The sequence below is a fragment of the Ornithodoros turicata genome, unplaced genomic scaffold, assembly GCF_037126465.1.
Source record: "Ornithodoros turicata isolate Travis unplaced genomic scaffold, ASM3712646v1 Chromosome34, whole genome shotgun sequence".
NCBI lineage: Eukaryota > Metazoa > Arthropoda > Arachnida > Ixodida > Argasidae > Ornithodoros > Ornithodoros turicata.
Window position 1 is genome coordinate 701,426 of NW_026999361.1, and position 12,530 is coordinate 713,955.

The following is a 12,530-nucleotide window of genomic DNA, read 5'->3' on the forward strand; positions in this document are numbered from 1 at the left end:
GCATCGGTGTTAGGCGGAAATAATGATAATGAGGAAAGTGGTGGCGACCCGGTATCGGGGAGTGGAATTGCCCACCAAGCGTACGGTGAGGCAGTTTCCTGTGAGCATGTGCTCTTCATACTAGTGAGTCGTAGGAGACACTTGTACTCAGATACGGCAAATTTGGACGAATGCCAGACCAGTAGTATAGACATAGACTGTATAATTTTCGAGCGGCATAAGAACCGAGCGGCATAAGAACCGAGCGGCACAAGAACCGAGCGCTATAACGGCCTCTTTTTTCTAATCCAAGATGGCCGATTCTAAGCCAACACAATCCAGTTCTAAGCCAACACAAGCCAAATCCAAAGCCATCTGATTGGCCGCCATTAGCTCCGCCCACTTCACACGTTGAATGGCCCATGCTAAGCCTACTGATCTTTGATTGGTTGACCGTAGCTCCTTCATGCTAATTAATTGGCTCCGCCCCCACTTCACACGCTGATTGGCTCATGCTAAGCCTTGACTGAGCATTGGTTGGTTTACCGTAGCTCCACCCCTTCATGCTAATTACTTGGCTCCGCGCGCGCCCGTTGATTGGCCACCGCTACTGATCGCGCGCGCGTTGATTGGTTCACCATAGCTCCGCCCCCGCCCGTTTATGTTCATTACTTGACTCCACCCCGCCCCCCAGCGGGCTTCACGCTGATTGGCCGGCGCGACCGCTGATTGGTCCAGGCGCGGCTGCAGCGACCCCGCTGCGGCCCTATCTCAGATGTCCAAACTTACCCATCTGATTGGTCCATTCTAAGCCACTCTCCCAGCCCCCCCATCTGATTGGCCGCCGCCACTGCCTTCACCGGCACCCACCAGACGGCCCGTTGCGGCCCTATCTCAGATGTTCAAACTTATACCGATTGGCCCGCCACCAGACGGTGCGCGGCGGCGGCGGCGGCAGCTTCAGATGGTTCTAACCTATCTCAGATAGCTCTATGAGATCGAACAGACAGGGAAAAAAATACCTTTCAACGTTTATTGAGTACATGTTTGAGGAAAAGCATGGCAGTTTTGGAGAGGTTGATTCCCTTGATGCTGGGCATGGTTCCACGGAAGTGACGGATCATGTAGACGTCTCCGGGACAGCGGCTGAGAAAATTTCGTCCTCCGTGAGTTGGCACTTCCGCGTGCACTGGATATCTTCGTAGCTGTCGCTCACGTCCAGCGAGTGAAGGCACGTACGCAACGATCCAGTAGCGTTCCTGTCCAGGTTAATGCCGGACCGCATAGGTACCACGTGCCACTCTCTGATGGCCAAGATGTCGCCGGGGCATTCGTGCGCGTACGTGTGCTTATCCTTCTCCAGCTTGATGCTCGCCGTACAGTTGCCGGCGTCCAACGCCAGTGCGAAGAGAACGAGGTACCACATCCTTCCAGTGACGCAGGTCAAATGACGCTACTCCTACTCATCCACCGCAGTATCTGTGCGGCGGCGGGGGAAAGAACGCCAGGTGAAATCTCGCTATCTACGTCATCCACTCGAGCTTACCATATTCGCAGCTTCCGTACGAGTAGGAGTCCACGTCATTGTAGAGATATCGTTTGTCGTCGTACGCCATCAGACTTCTCTTCACATTTCTGATGGTGTACATGCACTGTTTCTTTCCCACTATTGACACCTGTTCGTGCGATACGCTGGCGTGCTTGAATAGGGTATCGCGGTACGTGTCATGGAGGAGGTGTTTGCGCACAATGTTCTTTTTGACCCCTTTAGCTCTTGCAATTTGTTTTCCCCCGGCTAATTTGATGGAGTACATTTTGGCTTTCAGGCATATTACTTCCTCGATGGGTACGCTACCCGTTTCACTTTTGAACGCGCCAAGTCTACCGCGATTCCTCTCGCTGTACAGTGGATGATCACGATCGAAGGAAGACAAGTCTAAATGGTCGTCGGCGATCGCGCGTAACTGATCTTCGTAGTCCTTGCAGAATAGGCCGAGGATCAGAGAATCCGTGTCAAAGTAGCAGGTAATCACCGGACAAGTGAGCTTGCTCAGCAGGGTTTCATAATAGAACGAGTACATGGTTAACTTACTCAGTTCTAAAATCGTGAAGCCAATCTGCAGGGGGAAATCGCATCGCACTTTTCTCTTGCGCATTTCGAACATGACACAATCGGGGGACAAAATTTCCATTCGCGCGCATTCCGCCTGACTCCCGAGGCGACTCGCCGTCTCCTCATCGAAGGCTACTCGAATGTCTCGCATATTAAATTTATTTAGCAACGTACGCCCGAAGACCGCATTATTTGAGATTTTATAGAAATTTTTCTCGAACGTCGTGCTCGATGCGACGCGTCTGGCAACATTGTCCTCAATGTAGGGACGCAGGAATGGTGCCTGACGAAATTTTAGAATTCTGTGAATTTTTGTCACCCGCATGCCCAGTCTACAATAGAGAGCGAGCAGCGCGTAATGAACAACGTACTCGACCTTGTCCTTGCACGTGAGCAGCAGCTTTTTGCTGTTCGCTGGCTGATACATTAACTCTTCGAGGAGCCCTCGCTGGAATGGTGAGAGCCATTCCTTCGGGACGACCGCCTTCTCGGGAGCCAGGGGGAAGTACCGCGTCAGCGCGTGGATAGATTTTGGATACTCCAAATCGCACACGTACACGTATCCCACGTCCGAATCTGTGGGATGACGCATAAAATCCACGGAGCTAAAATCCTCGACCCATTCGAAATCGCCGACTGGGAGGTGCTTTATCATACTGAATCCGTAAAGATTGTTGCAATCTATGTACGATATGTACACCTCCTCTTTATCGGGATCGTAGCCACTGCACAGCGGGTTGTTAGCCCGTAAATGACGCCTGCTCGCCTGACAGAGTCCACCTCTAACACCCGATTCGATGGTCCGGTACATGTCCTCGGCGATGATCAGCTCCAATTTTGCCCGCGTGTAATTTAGAGCGCATTGCCACGAATAGGATGCCAGCGAAACACAATGAAGCAATTCCAATCCGCGCGCGTCGTAGCACAGGCGCCGGAAGTGCTGCATTACGTCAGCATGTAACAGGGCATCCGTTTTCAGGTACAATGCATTATAATCCCTCAGATTCGAGCATCCAAAACGTTCAAATATGTGCAGCGCGTACTGATAGTCTTCGTCGCTTATATCCTCCCCCGTCAGATCGTTTCGGAAGGCGGATTTTGCCGGCAGAGCCAATTCGTCATAGACCGCGAACGAGCTAACGTGGCTGTACGGGAATACACCTTTACGAAGCAAAATTTCGTAGTCGTCTCCAAATACCTGCTTCAGGCATTGGGACGCCTCTGCGCCCCCCATGGATTTGACGGTTTCCACGAGCTCTCCCAGCGACGAATTTAGGTACTGCATGGTATCTCTGAATAGGAAGGTGCCAATTTCGAACGATCGGATTTTTTCCATGGAACTGGCCACGATGAAGGGAGCTCGCTTCCACCCGAGAAGGTGAAATTCCCGCAGTAGCCCGGCCAAATCGTAGGCCAGATTGTGCACCATGATGGGCAGTTTTTCCCGCGTCGTGCACGCTACGTTACAGGGGTTGCACAGCGTCGCGATGTAATTTGTGTCGCCGGCAGTACAACGCTTGGAATGGTCGTGGTGCCGGACACGGGATACATCTTGCGCGAACTCCCGCCCGCAGTACGCGCAGTGGGTGGCAGCTCTGTGCCGCGCTCGTTGCTCATCATTCAGCACCATTTCCGCGGGGCAGGCGTTCAGGGCGATCATCTCGTCCCGCATTTCCATCAAAGCTCTGACGCACTGCCTCGCGGAATCTTCACCGTTTTGCGCCCTGATGCGCATCACCTTCGAGTCGTGGGTGCGTACGAGCATGGCACAAAAGCTCGAGGTGACGTGACGCTGCATGCCAACACCACTGGGCGCGAGTACGCTCTCCGTGTCCAACGCGACGACGTAGTTGTACTGCTGCTTGTACTGTATTTTAGTAAACTCTACAAAGTTTTTGCCCGGTTCGCAAAATTCCAATATGATTTCGTTTACGTCCGCGCACAGGCGACGATGTTTCGCCATGCTCTCTTCCTTGTTAAAAGAGCGCGTGCAACGCTCGCATACGAAACGCCTGTTGTCTCTCATCAGTAAGCGCTCGAGAGACTTGATTCCGAAAAAATGTTCATCTACAGCCAATAAGTGAATTTTCTTTTCATACTCGAGTTTTGGGGATCGCGACACGTGCACTCCCTGATCGACGTACTCGTATACGTACACGGATATCTTGTTTTTATCTTCGAATTCGTCCAGATCAGAGTAGGAAACGGGGAAGCGACTAGGCCACCAGTACTCCGCGGCATAGTTTTCACATTTTTTCCACGAATTACTTTCCTGCGGGTGCAGGAGGGCAAGCGTATTGTATTTAAAACACTCACCCTCCTTATGTGCCGGTAAATGAATATTCGTCAGCACGTTCCTGCGTTTAGCCAAATGATCGGGAAGTGCCCCTTTGCATCCGAATTTTTTAGTTTTCACCGCGGAAATGCATATTTGAACCTTTTGGACGTCGGTGGACACGAACCCGCTCCCTTCCCGCTGATAATTTTCTACGCGTCCCGTGGACTCCTGAATCGCGTCCATTAGGGTATTCGCGACGGCTCCGTCGCTGTGGACTTCGCGAGCAAACGCCATAAAGTGGGCTATGTGCGTGGTTATCTCCCCCCGAGTTTCCCTCACCATTAAAACATCGGAACAAATGCAAAACCTAAAGGGTATTCTTTGCGCTCTCAATATGGCGAGCATATCGTGAAAGTGACTCATTAAATATTGTCGCAAATCCTCTACTCCCTGATCGTGAACAGATGCCAATAGCGTGAATCTTTTGACGATACCTCTAAATGCGGCGTCAGTCTGGAAGAAGGGCAGGAAGGATGTATCCACGTCGGGGTGCGATCGCATCACGTGAGCAGACAGTGTAGGAGGTGCGCCGTCCCGAGAATCGTCGTCGTCGTCCGATTCATCCTCGATATCGTGAGGATCAAAAAAGCAGAACACACACCGAGGCACTGAAAATAAACGCGCATCAGTAAGAAACGTGCAACAAGTAAAGGAGGAATAACTTACTTGTGAAGCGAGTGAAAGCAGACTGTCCCCCCCCTGAGGCGATCGCGCGGCTTATAAACCGGCATCCACGCTACATGCGCCAACACGTCGGGGCTCGCTTGTTTCCACGCGGTCGTAAATCATGTGGCACCTCGAGGATGAGGCCGCGTTGGGGGCCATCTGTTTAATATCAGAACGCGCGCGCGCGGCCGCAATGGTGAGCATTCACCGTCGAAGAAAATGTTGCGTCAAGGTAATGTAAATAGGTCTTCTCCGAGAAATTGGGTCACCTTGAGTCGGTTGCATGTTCCAACACGTTGGGGTCGCCTGTTTTATATCAAAATGCGCTTCATGGTCAAAATGAGTTTATACTATAGAACGGTGAGCTTTGTTTTATTCTCGGGGGAGTTGCGTCAAGGTAATGTAACGAGAAATTGGGTCACCTTGAGACAAGCCCCAACACGACGGTGCCATCTGTTTAATATCAAAAACGCACTTCCACCATCGTGGCGGGCCCTAGTGAAAAAAAAATGTTGCGTCAAGGTGATGTAACGAGAAACTGGGTCACCACGTAAATCATGTTTTCCGAGGCCACGCGTATTAAAACCAAAAGTAAACTGTTGTGCTTGATGAGGACAAGTCTATCTGAAGGAAAATATCCCTATGAGCCAACCAGCTCATTGCCGAAACAAGCGCCAAAACAAAAGGGTTCGCTTATGCAGTTTCCAAATGTCCTTCGCGCGCGCATCATATATCACATGCTGTTCCCGTGTGATTGTGTAAACAGAATCGCACCACCCTTGCGCTCCTCCGGAGGTGCTTTATATAAAAGTCGCGATATATACAACTCATTTGAGGTCTGTGAAGCCGTCGGTCGACTCCTCGTGAAGCGCACAACGAGAAAGGTATGTTTCACTATTGTCTTCAAGATGAGGAAAGTTAGGTAATAGTCGTCCTCATTTTCAGTTCATTTGGCGTGCGTAGAAACTTGCACTGAGAGATATGTCATCTATTGTCGAGAAGCTGGATAAACTAAAGAAACCCGGTGATGGAGACATTCAGAAAATGAGCATTGTTCCAAACAACGAAAAGCTCGACGTGTTGGACTTACGCAAAGTGGACACTATCTATGGGGAGTCCGTGTACGTGGAACTCCTGATGAACAATGATAAACGCATGAAGGTGTACCTACCCAGTCGTTTTTAGGCGACTCACGGATGAAGATTTGCAAGAAATGCGAGAATTACCAGATCTGAAACTAGAGAAGAAGGAGAGATTCGGGGATGGTAAAAGAGCCGCATCGCCCGACATCATCTTTACTCACGCGAAGAAGAAGTGACCGCGACGAAAGTCCGCGTCCCATATGTAATCAGCGGGAAAAATAAAAATACATGTATTTCTGATTTTAAATGTTGCGTTGTTGTGATGGATTAGGAAGATAGGCTGATATGATGGGAAGCTCTATTGATAGAATGATATGATAGGGAGCTATAGCGCGTATTCATTGACTAAGCAAGTGTAGTTTGTGTGGAGCTATAGAGAATAAAGGACGCCAGGCATTTTTAAGCGACAAACAACTTTTCTAGCAGCTTTATTGATTTTAGGTCATTAGCGGCGAGATTATCGGAAAACAGGGATACAATGCTCTTCAGTGATTTCCCTTTCGCCAACATTGTCGCCGCGATACAACAGTACACACCACACATTGGAGAATACAGGCTTTGGATACAGACATCATTATATTCGTCGACGGTGAGGCGTTTCAGCTCGGGTTCGATGGGCGGCAATCCGAAGGAATCAAAGTAGATGAGGTCATCCTTCATTTTCGCGTACAAAATCCAGTGCTCCCCAGCTTGCTGTCGCCGATCGGTGTTCACCACGATCATACCCGGTCTATCGAGTGCGGGCAGACGATCGTCTCGAGCGTATACACCGCGGAAGAGTGCCGAAGTGTAATCGTTGTACTTCAGGAGTCTCTCGATATCTTGCTCGAACATCGCTAATCCAGTGTGACGTTCCTGTTCTTATCGATGGACATAATTCGCACACTCTCGGACAGTATCAATACGGTCGTGGGTTCGGCCAAGGCACGTCGGAACTTGAGTTGCAGACGAACGTTTCCACGCCTGATCGGTGACAGGTGGACGGAGGATTGATCCGGATCCAGGTCGTAGTACAGTAGGAACTTGTTTCCAACGTAGTGGTCGTATTCGTAGGAGACGTGCTTCTCACACAGCTGCTCCAAGAGGTTGAAGTAGCTTCGGTGGTTCAGGTTATTGCTGAAGTCGAACGTGTCTATTCGCTGCGTCCCGTTCACGGTGAGCGTCGCCGACTCAATGTCGCAGTTCACGAATCGGTACGGGTCCCGATTGAATGCTCCCTGGTAGGCTAGGGTGGGCACGAATGCGACCACCACCTTAGACGGTATCTTCTCAGGAAATAAATCTTCCAGGCATGCATCCAGGTTGCCAACTGGTAGCGAACGAATACGCGATTCAATTCCGGCCAGTGTGTAGAGAGCCTTGCGCTTCTGCAATTCCGTTTCGTGTCCGAGGAATAGGCTGGGAGACACGGTGATTTTCTTTATGTACAAAGTGGCACTCATGATTCCACTCTATGCGTGTGCTGCTCCTGATCGGTCTTCATAATGCGGAACGCGTCGGAGCCTTGATAAAAAACAAGCCTAATTTCCACTCCCGATATGAGTAGCTTAGGCTGCAGGAAAATGTCCGAGTTGATCTTGGAAACCAGGTCGATGGTCTTGCCGCCACGTGTGAGGTTGTATCGTTCGGTCGGTCCATGAGCGCGAATGTTGTTTTCCGTTGACGCGCTTCTTCTTGCGTGTACAGACCTGCTTTATGCACGGTATTTTGCTCCGTGGTGCTGGCGTGAAGCAAAATATCCAAGTAGCTTCTATAGCTATACAAATCATTATTCGTAATCATGGTCTGATTCAAGAAGACGGCTACGTTCTTGAAAAGCGAGCTGGCGAACGCGTTGACGGGGTAGACCTCGTCGTAGGTCGTCCGATCGCCAGCCTGTGTTTCCGGTAGCGAACCATCGTCACGTACGATGCGGACTTTCGTCACTATGTACGCGGAGTTCAAATCGAGATAGTGGTGCCCCAAATTCGAAAGCTGGAACTCTATGACGGAGGATATGTCAGCTACCGGGTAGAATGCCTCATATTCCCCCTTCAGTATATGCCACTGCGTTCCCGGCACGGAAAATAACTGTGTTTCCGACTTATCCAACAGAGGAGTGTCGGGATGTACGACGTTAATCGTGTCCATCTCGCAACTAAATTGTGGCCGCGCAACAAGCGTGATTTATGCCGTCGAAGACGTCCGGTTTTCTCCTCTTTCTTCGCCCGCCAGCCCCTCCGAGGTCGCGGAGAATTTCACGGCCCGTATCTTTCGCCGATCTTTTAAGCGCACTTCGGAAAGAGTCTCCCTCCGACAGATTTTTGGCCACGCGCTTAGCGGCCGCAACAGCCGTCTTTTTTAAGTAGGGCGATACGCGTTTAAAGAGTGGAATAGCGAAACGCCCGAGCTGAGAAAAGAAATTGCCTCCCCTCTGGTACAGGTGCGACCTGTATACCGTCGGAACGCCAAATCCGTAGATTGGTACCGCTTTAGTGTACATGCTTAAAGTGCAGCGTCAGCGTCGATCTACCGCGATTTTGTAGCGGTAGCTTGCGACCGGTGTCGTCGCGTATGGAGACGGTGATTGAGGAAATTTCGCGCTGCACTAACTTAAAATACTGAATGGGTAGAAAGCTGAAACTCAGTTGTTCTTTCGTTCTATCGTATACGAATGGAATTAATTTCAGTATCGGATGCCGCCCGTTTCCCACTACGGAGGGCGTGACGAGATCCGTGTATATCATAATACAGTTAATGGGAAGATCTATGGTCACTTCGTCGACGCCCGTATCGTTTTCCGTAAATACGGTTTTCGCGCCGAAACCCAGTAGGTACGCAAAGTAATCGGATAATGTAAGCGACACGTTTTTCCCGCAAGCTCAACGAACACTTCCTCGCCCATGCATCGTACGTGAGGGAAGCCTCCGGCTGCAGACGCTCATGGATGGCGCTCACGAGAGCTTCGGGTGTTTCGTAGTAATTCGGTGGAAGTGAAATGCGCCGACTTTCCGTCTCTCGAGTGTTTATGTGGATGCGGTACGTCTTCACTATGGGATTACACGTGATGTGCTTTCGGGATCCTTCAACGTGGATGTGCTTCACCTGAATGAGGTCCAGGAACTCGGTCGACAAGTTGAAATTCGTCGGGAGAGAAAGCGAGTAAGTGTTGTCTTTGTATTCCACCCGTGATTCTGTATCGTTCGTCGCTCTGAAGAATTCGTTGAATGTGTCGGTAATGAGCGATCGGGGTTCTAAAACTAGATCGTTATTGATCAGTATCACCCGGCGAACTCGCATCATAACGGCTCTTTCCTCCGCGAGCGGTAACACGTTTGGGACGGCGCGTACTTTACCGCCCTCCCGGTGATCTCCATCGATGTCGACGATTCCAAAGGCGAGATGCAGCGGTCTGTCGATTAGTTTCGCCGAGCGCACGCGCGACGGTAGCTTAAACACGTAGTGATCTTCCTCGTAAGTCCACTCTATCCCATATTCGGGGAATATTTTATTCAGTAGCGTGTCCGTGTCTTCGAACGTGAGCTGTTTCGTTTGCCACTTCTCCGTTGATAGCGTTATCAGGTTATCAGGCGCTTGGTTCACGTTCAGGAAGCTGTTGGGAATGGAAAATCCCTCTAGACCGACGACGTACGAATCATCCAGGTGTAGCGGCTTATCTAACGCGATCGTGAAGTCATTCAACGTGTTGGACGGGTACAGGTCCATGCTGGCGTTCGAGAGCAGATACACGTAAAATTCATTTTCTGACATCGTTGGCGGGCACCCAAGAATCGTGATCTTTGGCGTATCCGAACCAACGAACCAAGTAGTGCAATACCCCGTTAATTTTCTTCTTTCTAATCACCGCGGATATGAGTCGCTTATCGTACGAGGAAAGATGGTGGACTGGCTGCAGCTCCTGCTCGTAGAATGATCCCAGTATTTCTTTTCCCGTCGAATCTTTCACGTACACTACGGGCGGATCGGTCTTTCTCGTTCGCGACACCTCGAACACTTCGGCCGTCCACCTTTGATCGTAGCCTTTGGCGAACACGCCGCGGTCTAACGCGAGCCGCACCTGGTCCCCTGATTTATACTTGCTCTCGCGCGGGGTCGTCTTACGATTCAATCTGTTGAACAGAGCTACTTCATTTCCGGCGTTCACGTTTTTCGGCTTTTCGCCCGTGACAGAGTGTACCGAGTCGTTATAGTCGGCCACTATCTTCGGCAGCGCGTTGATATAATTAAACTTCCCTGTACTAGTGAAATGCCTGGCTATTCTTTCCCTAATTGTTCTCTGCACGCGTTCACAGGAGGCCGCTTTCATTCCGCTTTGTGTGCTATAGTGATTTAGCAGCGACTGAAAGTACTGACGAACTGGGGAACCCCAAAATTCGCTCCCGCGATCCGTGAGCAAATTCTTCGGAATTCCGTGACGGAAAACTCGTTGGAAGGCTTTCTTTACGTCTTGCGGGCGCTTTGTGCGAATGGGGACCATGTACAGGTACCTCGATAGCGTATCTATGACCGTTAGGATGTACCTGAAGCCCTTGTTAAATTTCTGATATTTGCGCATATCCAGAAGGTCTGCCTGATATAAATCCCGCACGTGAGTTGCGATGATGGAGCGCCGCTTAAATTTTTTCTTCACTGGCTTGTGAAGGGTGTAAGCATCTTCTTTTTTCAGCTGTTCCACGGCTTCTGCGCGCGTGAGCTTGTGATAACGTCGGTACCGATCCACTCCACCTAACCCTTTCTCCTTGATCTTTCTATAGGGCCCCATATTTGCTCCAGCGAGCAATGCGGTGTATTTTCAGAGCGCTTATAATTTTCGATACTTTTTTGTACCAGCGGGGTTTCTTGATGAGCGCGCTACGACGTGCTAAGTTGCTCACGAGAGCCACAATGTTTGAGCGATTGATTCGCTTCCCTCTATATACTAGCACATTATCCGCCTGCCAGGTGAAAACTTTCTTCAATTCTTTTAGCACAGATTTCGCGCGTGCTTTATCAACGCCGGATGGTAGAAGATTAAAATCGAATGGATTGGGTTCTGGTTCGGGCACCGAATGGACAGGTTCCAGAGGAGGAGGAGGAGGAGGATGATAGTGAGCTCGCTTCAGCAAGTAATAGAGGGCTTCCAGTATTTTGCCCACTTTTACATCGTCCGAATCGTTAGATTTCAGAACTTCACCTATTTCTATTCTATGAGCCATGACCGATGGCTTTGGATATCGCTCGCCCGGCGACTCCCGCCACGAGACTTGATAGCCCTGAGAGGAGCAGTGGAAGTATGGGAATGAGACCACCTCGTTGTCCCCTAATATATTTCTTCAACTGCCGGGGGCACTTATGAAGTGACTTGTAGGCTAGGAAGCGGAGGATTTTTTTGTGTTTCTTCAGGTTTTTATGAAGTTCCGTCGAAAGTGGATATTTCCGCGTAGAATGTTCAGACAGATTTCCGAAAGGATTCGAATGTCGTCGCAGCTGAGCTCTTTAAGTAACTCTGCGCGGTGCGTCGGTTTGCTGGCGGCCAATACTTTGAGGAGCGTGAGATGTCTTCTAAGATCGGCCGTCATTTCGCGGGCGTAAACAGGAACTGCCGGTCGTGCGGTAAAATACCCGTTCGCAGGCTACGAGAGGGAGGTGTTTGCGCGTGCAGATCCACAACTAAATAACCGTGCGCCTTCTCCGTCGCCTGGTTATATGCGTCGAGAAAATAGGAGAGCCCCTGTTTCCCGAATACCTGACGTCCGAAGGTTTCGATCTGTTGTACGGACCGCGCGTTCCGGAACAATACGATATAACTGGCGTTCAGCGATATCGTTCGAAAAGTGGCATTGTGATAGAACAAGGCTTGTGTGATCAGGATCACGGACGCATTCTTATGGTGGCTACCACGTACAAACAGCGACTCTACTCCGATAGAACCCCTTTTTCCGTGATTTGATCGTCAATAACTATGAGAGTGGGATATCGCTCATCCCAATCTGCGGGTATCCTGTCCATAAACTCCACACCGTCGAAATCCTTTTCCCAGCCGGCTGCATACTTTCGTACGTAGAGTATCTTCTGCGGTGGAATGCTAAATAATTCGGGATGTCTCATTAATTCTGCGTGAGCACCGTCTTCCCACACATGGACGCGCCGGAGATGAGAATTCGAGCAGGGTGCTGGAACTGCATGCGCATCGTGGAATAACTCGAGCAGACTGTGTACCGAGGTGTGATGCATCTTTATTTTCATCCATAGCTCCTAGAGCGATTGATGATCGTCTCCAGGACTCTTATTTCTTCCTGACATAGTTCCTGAA

At 50.2% G+C, this 12,530-nt stretch overlaps 2 protein-coding genes across 3 annotated transcripts in view; one reads left to right on the top strand and one right to left on the bottom strand.

Moving 5' to 3' along the window:
• LOC135373893 (uncharacterized) overlaps window positions 1-12,530 on the top strand; it is a 113,631-nt gene that overhangs the window by 66,918 nt on the left and 34,183 nt on the right. The window lies entirely within an intron of this gene.
• Window positions 10-5,116, bottom strand: LOC135373881 (uncharacterized). Its single transcript, XM_064606923.1, has 3 exons — window positions 5,097-5,116; window positions 3,831-5,038; window positions 10-120 (listed from the first exon to the last, which is right to left on the bottom strand). Coding segments are annotated over exons 1-3 (1,320 nt in total). The 5' UTR covers window positions 5,098-5,116.

Coding starts and splice junctions, on each gene's coding strand:
- LOC135373881 (XM_064606923.1), bottom strand. Junction 121..3,830: donor TACGCACCCACGACTCGAAG/GTGATGCGCATC, acceptor ACGACTCACTAG/TATGAAGAGCACATGCTCAC.